A 21,717-nucleotide genomic window follows, 5' to 3' on the forward strand; every position below is an offset into this window, starting at 1 on the left:
GTCTTTTTGCCGTGTGGGTTATGTCTATGTATATTTCCCATATTAGAGATTAAAAATGATGATGATGATGATGATGATAATAGTTTTGTCTCTGAGGAACCCCTGAAAGGCTCTCGAGGACTGCTAGAGACCCTTGGCTCACACTTTGAAAACCAGCAACCTACTCAGTCAAAGTATATCAGTCAAGGGCTCAAGGACCAGCTCTCTCCTACTTTATGATCAAATCTAAATATAAAGTTTTTGAGTTCTATAGTCCAGATTGTAAGAGGGGTGACTGTGCGAGCTCAGTGGCCCCGTTAGAAAGCAAGCATAGCTCCGCCATGCAAAATCCACTTTGACTTCTCTTCCTTGACCAACACAGATGGTAACATCAGCTCCACCAAATGGCTCTAAAATGGTCTCCTGCGCCTCTGCTATAGGATCAGAAATGACCTCATCTCCTTCATTCAGTAAATACAAGAAGTCTATGAAAGATCTCTGGTGTGAGCCAGGTTCCATCTTCATGAGACCACATCACACACACACACACACACACACACACACACACACACACACACACACGATCAGCCCCCTCTAGGCCAGGGCCTTGAGTCCAATTTCTAGTGCAAATGGGTGAGAACAACTGCCCTCTTACATTTGGAAAGAAAAACTGGGGCCTCAAAGGAGGAGGGAAAAGAATATATTAAAAAATCTTCTTAGTCCAAGCTTGGGAAATGGAGAGAAAATTCTATCTCTAAGAACATTCTTTCTCCTCTTCCCTTCTTCCCACAAATATCTTCTCTTTGAGCATCATGTTTAACACCTTGTTCTATGAACATTGACCTACAACTGATGCATGGAGACTAGTGATTTTCTTAAGAAATAGCTGAGCCTTCCAGAAAGAATGCCAGCCTCTACTTGACTTGGGATAGCAGCTCTATACTGACCAAAGGAGTTGCTCTCAGGAGGGAGGGAGGAGAAGGTGAGGAGAAAGAGAGAGCAACGGAGGGGGAATGACAGAGAGAGAGAGAGAGAGAGAGAGACAGAGAGACAGAGAGACAGAGAGACAGAGAGACAGAGAGACAGAGAGACAGAGAGACAGAGAGAGACAGAGAATAGTGAAAGGGAGAGAGGGTGAGGGGAGAGAAGAAAAAGGGAGAGGGAGAGAGGGGGCATAAAGACAAAGAGGGAGAATGGGGGAGAGAGGGAGGGAGAGAGAGAGAAAAGGAGAGAGAAAAAAGAAGAGAGAGGAGTGTGAGGGGAAGAATGTGTGAGGTTAGAAGAAAGAAAGAAAGAGACAGAGGCAGAGACAGAGGCATAGGGAGAGAGAGAGAGAGAGAAAGAGTAAGAGTGAGAATATTAATTATAATTATTTAAATGCTAGTCATTTAGAAGATTGATTCTTTTAGCCTGTTTCTGCTACTAACAGCCCAGTTCATAGATTAACCTGGTTATTTTCTTTCATCACTTTTTTCTCTCAAAACCTCCTTGCTTTCTTGTATGCTTGATTATCTGGAAAAATCAATTACCCAATGATCAGTCCCCTAATGAATCTAGCAATGTTCAATCTAAGGCATCCCCTTTTCCTCCACCCCCAGTTCTCTCTTTCTTGAGTTGAATTATTCTAGTTCCTTCCTTAAGGAGGCTAGAGAAGCTATGATAGGGAAGGATAAAGGCAGGAGCTCAAAGGCAGGGCTCAAACCTCAAAGAGATGTGGCAAAAGCCTAGTGGAGGGGAGGAAGGAGGTAGATAGTAGTGAAGGGGTGGTAGGAGGTGAGATATTATGACCCTGGGTTTCTAACCATATCCTTATAAGCCTAAGCAGTTCTTTCCTCATATAAAAGATGGCAACTAATCCTCTCATTGACTGAATTTGGTTTGAGGAAGCTTCTACTAAAGAGACTCTATACCTTAAAATGTGAACTGAGAACCTCCTTGCCTGGTACATAGTAGGCTCTTTATAGATGTTTGTTGACAGACTAGCTGGATGCCTCTTGGAAAGAGGAAGAGGAGGCCGAAATCATCGTTAGTACCTTGGAAATGGACTTCATGAGTGGTTCAAGATGGTCATCACATACAATAGCAGGACAGAAGAGTCTTCCACAAAGTGGTCATAGGCCTGTCTAATGGCCACAAGTCAATAAGCCACAAAGCAGAGTTTCTAGGACCAGCAAACACCATTGAGGTGTTTAACATTTAACATTTCATCCCAGACAACCAAAAAAGGCTATGTCCAAACATAGGCCTCATTAGTGTCTTTGTTTTTAGCCCATTCTAATTTTTGACTGAAAAACACCACAGAAGGTTGAATTCTGGAAAGAGCTGAACTGTTTTCTAATAAAGAAGGCCTAAGACTCTGTTGGACAGATGTGCCCAAGCTGCAGTTTCCTCTCACACTGCCCTTTATTATTTATTTATCACTCCTTAGTTTCCTTGAGCTTGGAGATGGATGGGGCTGCTATCTTTGAAACAGAATCTCAATATTGAAAGGGACTCGAGGTCTTCTAATCTAACACATACCTCTACAGCATTATTCTCTGTAGTCCTGCCAACAAGAAGTTATCTAGACCCTATTAAATACCTCCAAGAATGGGTAAGCCTCCACCTTCCAAAACTGCCCATTATAGCTTTTCATATGGAGACAAAATATTTCTCAAAGCAACTTTGATCACTGGTTCTTGGTTTTGACCTCTGAGTCCAAGCAGAATAATTATAATCATTCTTCCACATTGACCACCCTACTCCCTTGAAGGCAGTGATCATGTCTTCCCTCTCTTCTCTAGGCCAACCATCCCTAATTCCTTGGATCCTTCCTTGAGTGTCTTGGTCTCTTGTCCTCTTGTTTTCTTCATCATCTGGAAGCATTCCAACTTATCAACATCTTTTCTAAAATGTGGCATTCCAACCTGACCTTATTCTGGGCACTCTTTCTAGTCTCGGACTGTACCAATGTTGTTAGTTTTGTTACTATAGCATACAGCTGACTCAAGGTGAGGTTGCAAACCATTGAAACCTCTACATCTTAAAACAAAGCAATGTTTTCTTGCCATGCCTCTCCCATCTTTTATGTTTAGAATAGTCTATGAAAATCTCAATATGGTGGGCTTACCTTTCACACAGGCCTGTACCAGTCCATACCACTCTCCACAGCTATCACAGAGCAAGGTGAAGGCAGTCTCTTTGTGGCCCATGACGTAGCCTTGGGCACAGACATATAGCAGCTCATCCCCCATCTCAAATCCAGTGTGACCATGTAGGATGGTGTGAGGGAAGGAAGGAGGATCCCCACATGGTTTATCTGAGAAGAGAGGGGAAAGATTATTGTTCATAAATTACAACACCCCCCAAAAATCCAAAAACCATTGCCTTGTTTTAAGCCTTTGGGCAAGAAAAGCTTTTTAAAAGATGTTTATACCAAGTTTTTCCTAAAATACATACCAAAGCAATCTTTCTTATTGACAACATCATGAACACAGGAAATAATTTCTATAAGAAATCCATTTTCCTTAATTCAGGCAACTGATCTGCCCAGGACTAAAATCCCTATTCCTCCTGGTAAGAAATCTAGGACAAAATTCAAATAGCAACTAAGTGGGAAAGGTTCATATTCAGTTGAAATAGGAAATTTTTATCCAAGAAAGGCAGAAAACCTATAATGGGCAATTTTGGAAGGTGGAGGCTTATCCATTCTTGCAGGTATTTAATAGGATCTAGATAACTACTTGTTGGCAGGACTACAGAGGATAATCCTTAGAGGTATGGGTTAGATTAGAAGGCCTCGAGTCCCTTTCAATATTGAGATTCTGTTTCAAAGATAGTAGCCCCATCCGTCTCCTTCTAGTCAACCTGATTTAATGAATAGTTCCTTAACTCCCTAGCATCTCTCTTTGGGTTTCAGCATCTCCTCCTTTTTCAGAAGGAGGGTTGATGGTAAAGGACCCTTTTTCAGAATGTGAGCTTTTCTCTGTCTCTACTATGTACTTTTATTAGTATCTCAACTGGATTCAGCCAGGGGTGGAGAACATGGGTCTTTTCAACAAATGGAATACTATAGCAATTCTTAGTCTGGAGTTCATAAAGTCTAAAAAATATATTTTCAGAGCAGCTAGGTGGTGCAGTGGATAGAGCACCAGTCCTGGAGTCAGGAGGACCTGAATTCAAATCAGGCCTGAAACCCTTAATAATTGCCTAGTTGTGTGACCTTGGGCAAGTCTTTTAATCCCATTGCCCCTTAAATTAAATAAAATTTAAAAAAATTGATAGCTAATTCAATGTAATTGGCTTTCTTTGTAATATTATGAATTTTATTTTATTCATTTAAAAACATTATTTTTTGCAAGGCAATGGGGTTCAGTTACTTGGCCAAGGTCACAAGTATTAGGTGCCTAAGGCTAGATTTGAACTCAGGTCCTCCTGATTCCAGGGTTAGTATTCTATACACTGTACCACTTGGTTGCTCTCATTTGAACACATTCTGAGAAGGGATCTGCAGGTTTTACCACACTGCCAACCTATGGGATCACTCCCCAGCTGCTGCATACACTCATTCAACCTCTTCAATTTTATTACCACACAAAGTGGGGGGAAGACAGTTTATTCTCCCTAAGGTGTCACAAGCATTTTTATGAATTGAAAAAGAGGATTAACTAAACATAGCACCATTCTCTCCCAAGGAAAACCCAGGGACCAAGTTTGATAGCCAATAGAAAGGAAAACATTCCTTCCCACAAGACTCTGGGGATCTTCTCCATCAGAGGATATTTCCATAATGGCATAGGCGGAGAATCTGGTTCAGGAAAACCACCAAAACCCACCTGATGTTCTCCGGCCTTTGACTATAGAATTCTGACTCACACACACACACACACACACACACACACACACACACACACACATACACACACACACGTAAGTCCCAGCAATTTGGCTGGGTGGTTTTCTGCCTTTCTTGGATAAAAGTTTCCTATTTCAACTGAATATGAACCATTCCCAGTTAGTTGCTATTTGAATTTTGTCCTAGATTTCTTACCCTTTGCTTCTGGACTCAAATAAGGAAAGAATGAAACATCTCTAGCTAGGGCTGGGACCTCTCTCTTCCTCAATGCTTTAAGCCTTTACCATCAACTCTCAATGATCCAATAACTGATGATTCTAGTACTATCTCCCAGGTCTCAAGTGAAATAATGCACATGTAGGGTTTCTAAAATTTCAAAGGACCCTCCAAATGGTTTTTATGTTGGGGTGGGGGAAATGACAGACCTGAAATTAAAGATCAGCATCCCAGATTTAGAGTTGGAAGGACCTTGGAGATCAAATTCAACTTTCTTATTTTATAAATGAAGAAATGGAGGCCCAGAGAGGTTAAATGATTTTTTCAAGTGTCACATATCTAGCAAATGACTAAGGCAGTATGGGAGTTCAGGTGTTCCTGACTCCAGTATTCTAACCACTAACCATGCAACCTACATGGAAGCTCCCATTGTGTTAATTTAAGTGATGTTTAATTAAGTGTTAATACCCAAAAAGGAGATTTCATTATTTGTGAAAATGGGTACCTTCCTTGGAACTTATGTTTTACATTTTTTTAGGTTTTTGCAAGGCAAATGGGGTTAAGTGGCTTGGCCAAGGCCACACAGCTAGGTAATTATTAAGTGTCTGAGACTGGATTTGAACCCAGGTACTCCTGACTCCAGGGCCAGTGTTTTATCCACCAAGCCACCTAGCTGCCCTGGAACTTATAGTTTAGAGAGAGCTACTTGGGGGGGCACTAAAAAGTTAAGTGATTTTCCCAGGGTCATGCAGTCCATATGTGCTCAAGGTAGAATTTGAATCCGGATCTTCCTAGGTGCAAGGCCAACAGTTTAGCCACATTTCACTGTTGTAAGTATCATAACTCTAGTACTCTAATGAATCTGTGGTCTCTAATGAATCTGTGGGTTTTCCCTTCAGTGATGCAGATTGCCATCTATCCATGTCTGGTCATTCTGTAGCACTTTGCTTCACATCATCTGATAAATTCACCATTGAGGAGTCCTCCAATGGGTCAATAGGCTTCCTCACATTCTTTTGACATTATGAATACTCTAGCTTGTGGACTATCCATTAGTTATTCCTTGCTCTTGCTACATAACCAACCCATCTTCTCTTTAAATCATACATGTTTTAGATGGGATGCTTTGTACTGCTCTTTCAAAATTCCTTCTTTATTACATGTGGATTTTATGTACCTTACATCCTATTTTTTCCTTCTGCCTCTCTTCCCACTGTACCCTCCCCTTTTCTTGATATTTCAGTGTAATAAACCCTAGGCTTTTGCATTGTTTGATAAAATAATAACAAATTCATTTGAAAAAATGAAAGATCTGTGATACCAAGGGAAATAATGAAAAAAGTAGTAGGAATTAGAAATAGCAACATCCCAACCTCAAATTATATTAGGAAACAGCTGTCATCAAAACCCTTTGACATTGGTTAAAAGATAGAAGAATAATTCAGTGGAACAGACCAGATAAAGGAGAGGCAGAAACAATGGAATTCAATACTCCAATATTCATTAAGCCTCACAAAATAAATTATTTAGGGAAAAAATCCTTATTTGAAAAATTAATTTGACTAAATGCCATTCTCCAGTAGATAAGTGGTCAAAGGATAATGAATAAATGTCCTCAAAATAATTGCTAATTACTTTTGGTGGAGTTGTGAACTGATAGAACCATTCTGGAGTGCAATTTGGAACTATGCCCAAAGGGCAATCAAACTGTGCATACACTTTGATTCAGAAATACCACTACTGTGTCTGTATACTAAAGAGATCACAAAAAAGGAAAAAAGTATCCACATGTACAAAAATGTTTATAGCAGCTCTTTTTGTAGTGGAAAAGAATTGGAAATTGAGGGGATGCTCATCAATTGAGGAATGCCTGAACACATTGTAGGGCATTAACATGATTGAACATTATTTTTCTGTAAGAAATAGTGAGCAGATGGATTTCAGAAAAAACCTGGAAAGACTTACATGAACTAATGCTGAATGAAGTGAGTAGAACCAGGAAAACACTGTACACATTAACAGCAACATATCAACTATGACAGACTTAGCTCTTCTCAGTAGTACAATGAGCAAATGCAATTCTAAAAGACTTGTGATGGAAAATAGCATCCACATCCAGAGAAAGACCTATTGAGTCTGAATGGAGATCAAAGCACATTATTTTCACTTTTTAAAATTTTTTTTCCTCTCATGTTTTTCCTCTTTTGTTCTGATTTTTCTTTCACATCATCATTATGAGAATAGAAATATATTTAACATAGTTGTGTTACCCAGTGATGTAATAGTGATAAGAGACAGAGGTGATGGAGACAGTGTTAAATAGTGATGATGTAACAGTGATGGAGGCTCAGGTGATGGAGACAATGTTTCCCAGTGTTGCAATGGTGATGGAGACAGGATCCAAAACTAAATCTATAGATTTCAAACTGAATTCCCTTTCATTCTTCCCCTATGAGTTCCGCAATCCATGGTCTCCACTTCTGGACTAATAGCAAGTAAACATAAAATGAAGAGTGTAGCTCCCAAATGTTTAGGAACTAGGTTCTGGTGGCCGTTTTTCTTCATTATCGAAGACGATGACATCAGGGAGGTGATGCCGTGACATGCACATGAATTGGATTGGGGGGGGGGGGGGGCTGTGCTAAAGTCACCAGCCTCACTTTCCAGAGTCATCTGAGTCCAGCGGCCAGATATGAATGAGGATGACTGGAGATGGGCCTGGATGTGAGGCAATCAGGGTTAAGTGACTTGCCCAAGGTCACACAGTTAGGAATTGAACTCCTGTCCTCCTGTCCTCCTGACTCCAAGACTGGCGCTCTATTCACTTAAACCACCTAGCTGCCCCTAGGTTCTGGTAGCTTTATAGAAAACAATATGCATAATAATCTCCACTTCTTACCTCCGTGGGACTAAAGTTTCCTGACTCTAAATGATAGACACAGGAGATAATAATTTGGCACTGACTAAACTACCAGAATGATCAAAGGAGTACAATAGACTAAGAAATGGGATGGTCATAGATGGTGAAAGAAGTAGAAAACAACAGAAAATCCCCCTTAGGCCTGAGCAGTTACTGTTTCTAATGAAGAATATATCCCAATTGTCCTACGCAGGGTGGGATCTGGAAGGTAACTTGTACAGAAAGATTCCTTTTCAATTAAAAATGGGAAGCCAAGGTAAGCAAATCACAGACTGGGCTGAAAGGCAGACCTGGACTCCACCCCGCCAAAAACTTCAGCTGTGGCTTTCAGAAAGCTACATCCAAGACAAATGACTACTAAGATGGAACAGAAAATCTTGTTTCCACCTGGGAATCAGAACCACAGACCCTTTCAATGAGAAGGAACCTCTGAAGCTGTCTGATCCCACCAATATTCACCTAGAAATCTTCTCCATAATACCCTGACAAATAATGATCATTTAGGTTTTATTTTAAGGTTTCCATGGAGGAGAAATTTATGACCTCCCGAGAAGCTTGCTCATTCTACTTTTACACCTCTCTAATTATTAGGAAGATTTTCCTCACATAGAGCCAAAACCTAATATTTTTCAACTTCCAATCTTTGCTTTTTTTTCTTCTGAATTTTAAAATATTATTTATTTTAGAAAATAGCTTTTAAAATGGATTTTTTGATTCTCCCATCCCATAACTGATACTTCCCCATACTTCTCACCTGCTGTATCCCGAGTCCCTTCTAATGAACCAGCCTTCTTTTTTTCTCCTAATTCTGTCCTTTGAATTCAAACCTAATATTTTTTATGCATTACAGTACAAGGTTGTAGTTGTTTGTCCCTCATTCTGGAGCAGGACCAATGATATCACTAAGATGATGTCTTGACTTGCATATGAATTGGATTTAAATGAGGTAGGGCTGCTCAAAATCACCAACCTCACTCTCTCCTTCAGGGTCATTTGAGTTTAGTGGTAAGATATAGGTCAGGATGATTGGAGATTACCCCAGATGCAGTGGGAAACCTTGGACTTTTTAAGCTAAGGTCTTCCTCAGGTCTCATGTTTCCTCTGAGTCTTCTCTTCTCTTCTCCAGGGTACATATTCCTAGTTCTTTCAAATAGGCTTCATTATGGAACATTCTCTAGTTTTCATATCCAAACCTCAAACTCCCAATTATCTTCAAGATGGAATCAAGCCTGACTATGTCCTTCTTTAAAATGTGGTCCCTAGATCTGAATACAGATGTAGTTTGACTGGAGCAATCCACATTAAAACTATTATGTCTTTCATTTTGGACATGATTTCATCTTTTCATAAATTTTTAAAATCCATCTCTTAATGTGGACAATTATGTTAAACTTTTTTGGCTTCCATTTTATACTGTTGACTCAACTGCTTTTAGTATACTTCCTTTGGTTGTGATGAAGATCAAGTGAAATAATATATGAAAAGGACTTTGAAAACATTAAGGGCTATGCCAATGCTAGCTATCATCATCATCATCGTCATCATCATCATCATCATCATCATCATCATCAATCTCCCCAACATGTCTGGAACAAGAAATATTTGGAACCCATCTAATAAAAGACTTAATAGAAGAGGAAACCAATTCTGCCAAGACAAAAATTATGGAGTGAAAGACATTCTCTCTAGACCCAGACACTCAGGCTTAAGTTGTGACTTTTGGATGAAGCTTATATTCGAATCACCTCTGGACAGTGGCTACAAGAAAGGGATAGGACTTAGAGTTCACCATTAGAATTGAACAGTTCCCAATGAATCTTCAATACAAGTGTATTCATTTGCTTTCTTTACACTGTACCAGTGTAGCTCCCTAGTTGGCCTATAATCATACCTTATCAGCTATGTAATCATATGATAAAAAAGGGTAGGAAGAGGGCATCATATTTTTCCTTGGAGCACTGAAACATATTTCTGGATTTGTGTGCTCATCTCAGATCTAGTCATAAAGTTCCCCCTCACTGACTTCAATAATAGCTCTGCAAGGGGCAGAGCCATGGCTTGCATCCTCAAATAATTATTCCATCATCTTTATGAACTCCTCTTTCAGTAATGGGAGGAGATGGAGGGTAACTACATACTCCACCAGACTTAGAGATAGTACTCATCTCAAGAAGAGGAACATATCCTATTGATATACATGGATAGAGGTTAAAAGTAAAAAGAGAACTTTTAAAAATAAACTCATACAAATAATTTCTTTTACTTGTAGTTTAAATTACAGCAATTTTTAAAAATCCCTCTATGACTGAGAAAAGCAGTATAGCATACTGAAAAGCATCATAAATGTGCAATCATAGGAGCCCTGGGCTAAAATTCTGGCTCTACATACTTCCTATGTGCCACTGGGTGAGTCATTAAGCCACTCTAGAGTCCAGTTTTTTTCATTGTAAAATGAGGAAGTTGAATTAGAAAATCTCTAAGGATACTTCCAGGTTTAAGTCCTATAATCTCTTCTGACTACAGAAGAGAGAGGGGTTGCAAGAATGCACTTAAATTTAATCCCACCCACTAAAGTGAAATGATGATCTCTTGAACTCAGAGCATATCATCAACATTCATAGTCTAGATGGGTTTCTGGTTTAGTGAGTGAAACATCAAGATAGGAGGCAAACGGTCAAGAATTTTTGTTCAGATTCTATCAGACTTGTTCTAGACTTTTGGGTTAATCACTCTTTCTCATAAGTCTTGGTTTCTCTGTCTTTAAAATAAAATTCATGTGATAAAAGTAATATGATGTGTGATGACTAAAGCATGAGATGGAACATCAAGAAACTTGAATTCTAGTTTTGATTCATTAGCTGTCTGTGGAGCCAAAGCCCAATCTGACCCTCAGTTTCATCATCTGTAAAATTAAAGAGTTGGAATCAATGATGTCTAGCATTCTTTTCAGATTCAATGATTTATATCTCTGTCTACACCTTCCCCCCCATCCAGATCAGAATTATTCAATTAATAAGCATTTATTAAGAATCTATGTGCTGGTGGTGCAGTAGAAAGAGTGCTGACCCTGGAGTCGGGAGGACCTGAATTCAAATTTGACCTCAGACACTTAATGATTACCTAGCTGTGTGACCTTGGGCAAGTCATTAACCCCTTTGCCTTGCAAAAAAAACCCCCCAAGAATCTATGTGCCATTGAAAACTATTTTTTTGCATGTAGTTGGAATAATAAATAGACAAAGGATTTAAAAAAAGAATCCATGTTCCAAGTATCATGCTAAGTAAAAGCAACACAAGACAAGAATGAGTTTCTACCTTCTATCAGGAGAAATAATGTTTACATATATGAAAATATTTAAAATATGGATATAAAGTAAATAAAAGATAATGTTTGGAAGGGAGGGGTCAGCAGCTGGGAGGTGAGGAGAATCAGAAACGAAAAATAATAGTTAAAATAAATATACTATCTAAATACAGAAAAAACGAATATACTACCTACCTCATAAGGAAATAATATTAAAAAGGAAAACTATATTTGAGGCCTATTGGTCCATAAGACAATTCAAGACAGTATTTTTATGATGTTAGTTTTTTGGTTAAAATACCATCTTGAAAGTCTAGTGACTCACAGGAACAAGTCAGTCTGCTATTAGGATAGCGGCTTGTTCAGGATTTTCCTGCCATTAATTCTGAGCAAAGATACCCCACAGCCACAGACATCGTGTTCCTGCTTTGGATCCTGCTGCTTTTACAGGGATAAGCTTTGACGTTTGTGGCGAAGATCCACGACTTGATTCATAATCGCACTAAACCAATGACTTCCATGTTTTGACACACTTCCCCTCTCCTCCAGACTGCTTTCCACAATCCATCACATCAGCTGTCTGCTACTGCAATATGTCTCCTCTCTGTCTTCTCCTCCTCACGCTCTCCTTTCCGCACACAGCATATTCTTAACTTCCTCCTTGCCCAACTCTTCCTGGTTGCTTCTTTCCTTCTTTTTCTATTACTGCTCCTTGGAGAAGGGATGCACATAGCTGAATACTTTGTTCATCTCAGACTACAAGTCTTTCTCCTCCATCACTATGGTCAATTGTGCAGCTAGAAAATGAGGGTGCCCTTATTCAAAAATGCCAGTGGGACTCTTTTGTTTTTCTTTTTGGTAACCATCATTTTTTCCTCTAGTTTATTTTTTTTCCAATTACATATAGAAATAGTTTTCAAAATCATTTTTGTAAAATTTTCTCCTTCCCTCTACCCTCCACAAGACAGCAAATAATCTGATAAAGGTTAAATATATACAATCATGTTAAGTATATTTCCATATCATTCACACTGTGCAAGAAGAATTAGAATAAAAGGAAAACCAGGAGAGAGGAAAAAACAAAAAATTTAAAAAAAATGAAAATAGTATATTTTGATCTTCATTCAGAAGTCATCATAGAGGATCATCACACTATGTTGCTGTTACTGTGTACAATGTTCTCATGGTTCTGCTCACTTCACTCAACATCATTTCATTGATATCTTTATAGGATTTTCTGAAATCTGCCTAGGTAGCCATCAATTTAATGGCATTGATCTTTGGGGTTTCCCTTGTTATTCATCATAAAGCAAAGAACTGGACAACAGAGTTATGATGTTCAAGTTATGTGAGCAGGAGTCACCGCAATAATGAGAGGCAACTGCTATACTCCTGCTGTTCTGACTCAAAGGTTTCTGTATGGCCTTTTGCTTTTTCCCATGCAGAAGAGTCAGGTGAGAATTTCTTTCTTTTTCTTTGTTTCTTCCTTCTTTCCTTCTCATTTGCTTCCTTATTTCCTTACTCCTTCCTTCCTTCCTTCCTTCCTTCCTTCCTTCCTTCCTTCCTTCCTTCCTTCCTTCCTTCCTTCCTTCTTTAGTCTGGACCTATGATTTGATTCTACCAATTCAAGTCAGAACTTTCTTTGAAATCCATCATCAAATTCCCATCTCCCCATTATGGTACCTGATCATTTCCCTTCTATCAGAACCTTGGCCTCTGCCCTTGGAAGTCTAGCTTTTAAAGGTTCACATCTTGTCCAGAATCCATGCTATGTTCCAACTCTCTCCACACCATGCTCCCTTGAGCAGACTCTCCCTCCTTACAGTTTTCCAGCTCCCTTCTAGCCCCAGTGCCTGGCACATTGTAAATGTGTTTAATAAATCCTTTATCTTGAGTGAGATTTCTTACTCTTTTCTGTCATGTTCTGATCTGGCAATCTGGTGAAATCCATGAATACCTTCTTAGAATAATATGTCAAATGCATAAAACAAAATGCATAGGATTATAAAAAAATATTGAAATATTGTTGTCAATATAATAAATCCGTAGAAAATATAGATATAATAAACATGCTGATATTGTAAAAGACCAATTTCACCCTCACACCCCCTGGTTAAGAACTCCTATTAAGAGGGAGTTGACTGGAATCCCGAGCAGTTAATTGACTTGCCTGAAATGCCACAGTCTTTGTCAAAGGCAAGATTTGAACCCTAGGCTTCCTGACTTGGAGACTGACTCTCTCTCAACTATTAATTACCACAATTTTGAGAAATGACTTTCCTCAATATCTCCTGTGACAATTTAGATGCTTTACTGAAGTGAAAATCAATACAACTATGTTTTATGGAATTAATTTTACCTATGAGAATTCATTTTTACCTTGACATATAGAATATGAGGTTCTATAACTGCAGATACTCCCTCCATAGAGTCAGACCTCTATGGGAGCCTCTACTAGAGGCTCCTCTCTTCTTGTCCAGGGGCATCTAGGTGGTGAACTAGATAGAGCACTAATTTTGGGATCAGGAAGATCTGAATTCAAATCTGTCCTCAGACCCTTCCTTCCTTCCTTCCTTCCTTCCTTCCTTCCTTCCTTCCTTCCTTCCTTCCTTCCTTCCTTCCTTCCTTCCTTCCTTCCTTCCTTCCTCCCTTCTTGCCTCCCCTCCCTCTTTCCTTCCTAGTTGTGTGACCCTGGGCAGGTCACTTAACCCTATCTTCCTCAGTTTCGTCATCTGTAAAAATGAACTGGAGAAAGACATGGCAAAACACTTCAGTATTGTTGCCAAGGAAACCCCAAATGGGGTCAAAAAAGTCAGACACAGCTGAAATGACTTAATAATAACAAATTCTTGACTAGGTCTTTACATAAATCTTCCATAGAGAATTTTCATGATGTATTAGAATGCTTTCCCTCACTCTTAAAGGACCCCAAAGGAGAATGATGCACCACTAAAACTCTTGATAGAAAATTTCAGCATTGGAGGAGACCTCATCAGCCATAAAGGATACATAAAAAAGAATCTCTACTACAATAATTAAATAACTTAGAGATTTTAGAGGTAAACTAATAAAAAGTCCTTCCCTGACTTGTGTCTGCCCAGACTTGGCAAAGACCTCTGGAGACAGTCCAAGTCACTTTTGGACACTGCTAATTGTTGTGAAGCTATTCCTTTGTAAACTTCCAATCCCCTGTTCCTAGCTGTTCTCTCTGTAGCCAAATTAAACAAGACTAATCCTCCTTCCACAAGACATGTTTTCAGATACTTGAAGACAGTTTCATGATCCGAGGGCCCTCTCTCAGAGTGACTTCTCTTCTCCAGACTAAACATTCGCAATTCTTTCACTCAGTCCTCATGTGGCATTCAGCCTCCTGGCTGCCCTTTTCTGGACATCCTCTTTCTCATCAATGTTCTTTGTCAAACATAATATATAAAAGTGAATATGTATTGAGTTTTATTCTCACTACATAGGAGTCTCCACTACTGAACCCTTCAGATTCTTAGAATGCTTTTGGTCTTCTAATGAATACATAATGCATACATGCTACTTACGTATGTGGCAAGAGCACATAGCAATTTGGGGCAAAATCTCTGCTTTAAAGATACCTTTAGAATGAAGTCAAGTGTGTCTCCTTTTAACTGGGGATCACATGTGGGAATCCCACCTGCTAGGTCTCATCAGCATTCAGACTCCAAGGAGTCTGAAACCGAGTATTCAGAGGTAGAATTTGTAGGCATCACAACTGTTAGAAGACCATTTGATTTTTGGTATCCTCAGGATCTCCCAGGATGGATTATATTCATTTCTGGGATTCACAGTGGCCTAGGACTGGAATATGTTTGGTATCACAAGGTCATGTGCACAGAGTTTAGGAATATCAGAGTCCATCAGGTTCAATCTCATCATTTTACAGATGAGGAAGTTAAGATCTAAAGAGGTTAGTCAACTTTCCCAATATTACAGAAACCATAAGAGAATAGAGGCACAATTTGAACTCAGGACTTTTGAAAACAAAGTCAAGTGCTCTTTTTCACTGTAATATATTTCCCTTTTATCGTTACTTCTCTTTCATCTCTGAGACTGGATTGTTTAAAATAACAGTTTGGTATATTTTTGAAGGTATTCCTCTAGGGAAGATAGGCAAAGTCATAGTGCCTGGAATGCTGGGACAAGAAGACATCTTCCTGAGTTCAAATTTGATCTCAGACACTCAATAGTTGTGTGACCCTGGGAAAGTCACTTAAACCTGCTTCCCTCAGTTTCCTCATCTGCAAAATGAGCTGCAGAGAAGTAGGGAGAGATACCTTCTCATATCTTTTCTTGGGGGACAAGTTAGATTAGCATGATTTTACAGCAATCTGTTTTGATTTACACAATTTTGGGGTTGAGGTGGGAATGAGAGCTAAGATTTCCTCACTGCAAGGAAGTCTTGATGAGGAAACTCTTTCTATCCAAGGCTGGTTGTCTATCTATGCCACACCACACTGCTGCTTAATACATATCTGTCAAGTTGAATTGAACATGGTTTGTCTCCCTACTACAGAACAACAAGCCCTCTGAGGGCAGGGGCTGTACACATCTTTGCATCCTTACTCAGTGTTAAGCATAACATCTTGTAATATATGATACACAGGAGGTATTTAATTAATGTTTATTGACTGATGGTTGACAGAAGTAACTCAATAAATATGAGTTAAATGAAAATACAAATGAGACAGAGTAAATAAAGTAAATCAGGACCCCTGTTGATGGGAACTGATTGTATCCCACTCACCCAGGATATTCTGGGCTAAATAAATCCTGATTCATTCAATTTGCTTCCTTTGACTCCAAACTTAGTCTCACTCAAGGTTCAGCTGCCTCCAAGAGACCTCAGAACTAGGCACCTGCACTCAGAGATTCCAAACATTTCTGAAAGACTAGTTAGGTCCATGGGGGTGATGATCAACCGTGATGGACTTTCTCATTCCATCAGTGCAACAATTAGGGACAATTTTGGGCTGTCTGCAATGGAGAATACCATCTGTATCCAGAGAAAGAATTATGGACTTTGAACAAAGACTATTTCCTTCAAATTAGAAGGAAAAAAAACCCATTATCTTATTATGTAATTTTACTATCTCCTACTTTATTTTTCTTCCTTAAGGATATGATTTCTCAGTCATCACAGTCAACTGAGATCAATGTATACCATGGAAGCAATGTAAAGACTAACAGAATGCCTTTTGTGGGGAGTGGGCAGAGGGAAGCAAGAATGGGTGGAAATTGTAAAACTTAAAATAAATAAAATCTTTCTAAAAAAACTATAAAAAAGACTAGTTAGTTCCCTTCTTGCCTACATAATATCATAGGTATATTCTTTGTAGAAAGAAAGATTTATAGAGCTCCAATAGAGTTTAGACTAGAACCCAGGTCTCTTAACAGTCAGTGGCCCAGCTCCTTTGCCTGGAACCTCAGAAGCTAATTAATCAAGCTACTTCATTTTCAGTCAAATCATCTAGCATTTACTAAAATGGTGATGGAAAGAAAGGTCATTCAAAAAATGAAACCAACAAAAGACCAGTCCTTACTCTCAAGGATCTCTATCTAATGGGGGTGACAGTATGCAAACAACTAGATATTAGAAAAGAAACAGAGAGAGGGGAGACAGAGAGAGAGAGAGACAGAAAGACATGGACAAAAAACAGAGACAGAGAGAGAACAAATAGGCATTTATCTCCAGCAGAAAAATTAATATATGTAGTATAAATATACATATAATATAAATATTAAGGAAAGAATTCTTGTAGGAGTGGAATTTTAGCTAAAATTTGAAGGAAGCCACAAGGCAGCAATGAGGAAGGTGAGAATTCCAGGTTTGGGGGTCAATCAGTGAAAATATTGTCTTGAGATGGAAGGAAGAGTTCTGAGGAAAAGGAAGGAGGGACCGTGACACTAGTTTGTAGAGAAGGACATAGAGAGAAAGGTTTAATATAGCTGGAGAGGTAGAAAGGGTCATGAAAATCTGAATGGCAAACAGAGGGTTTTGTATTTGAAGCTGGAGGTGATGGGAGCCATGGGAGTTGTTTGGATGGAGGAGAGAGGCGACATGGTCAGGCACAAACTGTAGGGAGATCACTTTGACGGTGAGTGGAGAATGGATGGGAGTAGGAAGATGGGCTCTGGGAGGTTAAAGCCATTTGGATTGGGTGAGGCCAGACTTAGAGGGAAGCCCTATGAAGAGGCAGATTGGGGTGGTAAGGAGGGAGCAAGGTCACCCTGCTTGGAACCAGTAGAAATGGAAGCTCAGAGAGGCTGGAAGACAACAGCGCTCAGGTGGACTAGAACCCAGGTCTCATGACAGTCAGCATCCTGCCTCCTTTGCCTGAAGCAGCAGGGATGTTAAGAGAAGCAAGACTTGTGACCCAGTGTGGAGGAGGCGTCTTTCACCAGCATCCGGTTGGTTAAGAATAACTTCATTTATTAGTTTAAGTGAGATCACCACAGAGCTGGAAATTCACTGTCAGCCTAAATGCAAAGTATTGGAAAGGAAAAGAAAAGGCCCACTTTGTGGCAAAGTTTATTAATAACAATAATCTTTTTAAAAGAAGGCCATGTGAACACTCCCCTTCTGTGCCTTTACATGAATTTATGAGACTTATATTTGCCTTTATTGGAATTCTAAGCCGTCATCTTTCCTTTATGGTTGAAGAGGAGAGCTGCGACGACGGCAGAATACATCACCAGGGAAGAGGCAGCTTCTGATGAGTCCCACAAACCAAGCAAAATTCAACTGATGCTCATGAAGCAACAGCCCTGATCTTGGTAGATCTCAGGTTGAGGTGGAATGAGTGCCTTCCACTCTCCAGGCCTCAGTTTACTCATCTGTAAAATGAGAGGGTTTGACTAGATGATCCAGAACTCATGTCATTGGAAGCACATAGGAAGTGGTCATCTAGTCCAACCCCTTCATATTCAAGAGGAGGGAACCAAGGACCAGAGAAATGAATGAACTTGCTCAAGGTCATACAGTTAGGATTTGAACCCAGGCCTGAGGACTCCAAATCCAGGGACTTCTCCACTGCACCATTTATTTCCATTGATTGAAGATTTCATTTCAGGTCTAAAGATGGATTTCAGGTCATTATGTGATGCTGCCTTCTTTAGTTCCCATCAACCATAGCAAATGAATCCCTTAGGGCATCCCAACTAGCAGAGCCGGAAGGGGCTTCAAGAGCCATTTCATCGAATATTCATCTGAAAATATTGAATATGAAGCCTTTCCCTATTTCTCTCAAAACTAGTGCCTTCCCTAGGTTGGTAATCTCCCATTTATCTTGTTTGGGTGTAATTGTTTGCTTCTTGTTCCCCCCCATTAGCTCCTTCCTAGTTCTTCCCCTTAAGGCTAAGATGAACACACCAATGCCTCTTCCACATGAAATAATAATAATAGCTAAAAATGGCTAACACTTACATAGTGCTTATTATGTACCAGCCACTCTACTCAGTGTTTACAATTATCTCAACAGACCCTCACAATAACCCTGTAGGATAGGTGTTATTAGTACTCCTGTTTTACAGTTGGGGAAACTGAGGCAAACAAGTTAAGTGACTTATCCAGGGTCACATGAATGTCAGAGGGCAGGTGTTATTACTATTATCCCTGTTCTACAGTTTAGGAAACTGAGCCAAACAGGTCAAGTGCCTTGCCCAGGCAAACACAACTTGTAAATGTTTGAGGTCGGATTTGAACTTAGATCTTCCTGACTGCAGACCCAGTGTTCTATCCACTGTACCACCCAGTTGCCTTTTCAAATACTTGGAGTTAGCTATCATGTTCTCCCAGAGGCTTCTCTTCCCTAGTTTAAACATCCCAGATTGTACATAAATGAAACATAACTTTTACAAACATTTTAAATACCAATGTGTTGTGTTGAGCATGACATTTATTGGAGGCCTCTCCTTCCACTTACCCTCAAGAAAAAAAAAAACCCAATTGGGCAGCTGTTTCTTGTTAAAGTCATTAAATGGTCTCACTGAGGGAGGTAAGAAAGCCACAGACTTCTAAAGAAAGTCATTTCAGCTCACAACTCCTAGAATGAGTTGCCATTCATTTCACAATTATCTGTTTTGCAGAACCTGTTAAAGATTGATTTTCATAAATACAAAATAAAGTATTTTGTGTAGTAAATACTTAATGAGGCTCTTTCTTTCCTTCCTTTCTCCCTCCCTTTTCCTTTCTTCCTTCCATCCTTTCTCTCCTTTCCTTTCCTGCCTTCCTTCCTCCCTCTCTCCCTCCCTCCCTTCTTTCCTTCCTTCCTTCCTTCCTTCCTTCCTTCCTTCCTTCCTTCCTTCCTTCCTTCCTTCCTTCCTTCCTTCCTCCCTTCCTTCCTTTTCATTCAATTATTAACCATAAGTTTAATTAAGTTGGCAGATAAAATAATCCTCGTCCCCCGTAACTGGTGTGGTTAGGATACCCACAATCATAGCTAGTTCAAGGGGATAGTCATATTCCTGCATCCCCCAAAATAAGCACCAACTCATCTCAGTTCATGATAAAAGAAAATGAAATCCAAGAGATAATTCCACATGGTGAGTGTTGAAGAGAGGTCCGGGGAAGTGGGGCTGATTAGAAAAAAGGTTGCTAGTCTCTGCTTCCCCATCTTTCCTTGCCCTACTCTAATATGTCACTCGATTTTTCTTGTGCTTTTCCCCGGAGGATCCTGGTAAGGTCTGACTGTGCAGTGACTCCAAGATCTAGGGCACCAACTCAGCACAAGCTAAAGTGCCAATGGGAGGATAGTTCCTGACTGGCAAAGGTTACAGCCAGGCTGGCCACAGGAGCCAAGGCATCTGGGTGAATCCAGGTCAGGTTAGCAGCTGGGTTGGGACAAGGAGGAGCCCCACTCATCAGTTCCGGCATCATGACGGTAAGCATAGGACAGGTGGGAAGATGAAGGAAAGAAGTGGTGGTGGACCCGGGGGCCAGTACTGGACCTAGGTTCGGTGCTGGAGCCAGGGTCAGTGGAGGTCAAAAGGAAGGGGGAGGCAGCTCTGGTTCATAGTTATGCACTAGATGGTTTGCCAAGCCCTTTGATCTAGATAACACAAGTATTATCTCTCCTATTTTAATTAGAGGGAACGTGAAGTTCTGAATGGTGATCAGTGGTCACATAGCTGGTATTGGGGAAAGAGTAATGATGTGGGAGACAGACCTGTCTTCAAATTCCTGCACCAGTTATTACTACCTGTATGACTGGGCCTCGGTGTCCTTATCTATAAAATAACAGGGTTGGACTGATCTTTGCAGCGCTAGATCTGTGATCCAAAGGGCTGGAGCTGAGACTCGGTCCCAGGTTCTTTCCAATATCACAGTTCCTCTCAGGACATAGGACATCTCCCATCAGATCCTCTACCAGCAGAGTAAGTTGAACCAAAGAGAGGTAAGTGAAGGAACTTCCTACCTAGGGCTGGGCTGAAGAAAGCAAAGTTCAAGGGAAAAACAAGTATTTTAAAAATTCCTCCATATGTGCTAGCATTGCACTAAATTCTTTAAAAATATTATCTCATTTGATTTTTGAAGGACCCTTAAAATATCTGGTCTTTGGTACTTTTGATGAGATCAGGAAGGAATACTGTGGTGAGAGGTTCCAAGGGACTTGTGCTTATGATAAAAATAATGGACATTCTTATGGTACTAAAACATCCTTCATCTCATTCAATCCTCACTCAAACCTTGTATGGTGGGTCCCACTGGTACTATTCCCATTATACAAATGAGGAAAATCAGATTCAGGGAGCTTAAGGGACATAGTGGAGAAAGGACTCTCTCTATATATAGAATAATTCTTCCATGGGATAATAGAAAGGCTAATAAATAATGTTTCCATAGGATACTAAAAAAACTAATCTGTTTCTATAGGTTGGAACAGGTCCTCAAGTCCCCAGTACTCTACCAATACTCTGGAACATGGTGTTTGGTTGGATGAGACCTCGCCCTATCTAGTTGACCCTTAGATTGGACCATGTTTTTTTCTCTGGGTATTTTTTGACTCGCCATAGCTGCTGCTGCATCAGACCTATAAAGATCCACAGGGGTTTTATCATTCATTCATTCATTCATTCATTCATTTTCTCTTCATATATTCTGATCTTGAGGATGACACTCTCTGGCTAGGAATGAACATTGCCAAAAGAGTTATAGACTCTACAAAAACTCACGCATCCAACAGGACCATTTGTTGAGGACAATATTGAACATTTTCTTGTATCTTCTGCAAGTATTGTACAGAGAATTTGCACTACACACTCAGACCCCAAGAGTTGATACCCCAAGTCAGAAAAACTCCAACTGCTGTCCTAGCCTTTATGTGCATAATAAATTATATTGCTCATGGTTAGGAACTGTAGGTTCTCTGATTTTCAGGGGTCCCCTCTTTTGGTAAGCAAATTAAAGGTGCTTCATACAAACTTGCTGTTAGTTGAT

At 39.8% G+C, this 21,717-nt stretch overlaps 1 protein-coding gene across 1 annotated transcript in view; it reads right to left on the reverse strand.

The window, feature by feature from the left end:
* SUSD5 (sushi domain containing 5) overlaps positions 1 to 21,717 on the reverse strand; it is a 98,303-nt gene that overhangs the window by 21,280 nt on the left and 55,306 nt on the right. Inside the window, exon 4 of the mRNA XM_074195063.1 lies at positions 3,089 to 3,277. Within this exon, the coding sequence (XP_074051164.1) occupies positions 3,089 to 3,277 (189 nt within the window). The remainder of the gene's footprint in view (positions 1 to 3,088; positions 3,278 to 21,717) is intronic.

This window comes from Macrotis lagotis, chromosome 7, assembly GCF_037893015.1.
Source record: "Macrotis lagotis isolate mMagLag1 chromosome 7, bilby.v1.9.chrom.fasta, whole genome shotgun sequence".
Taxonomy (NCBI): domain Eukaryota; kingdom Metazoa; phylum Chordata; class Mammalia; order Peramelemorphia; family Peramelidae; genus Macrotis; species Macrotis lagotis.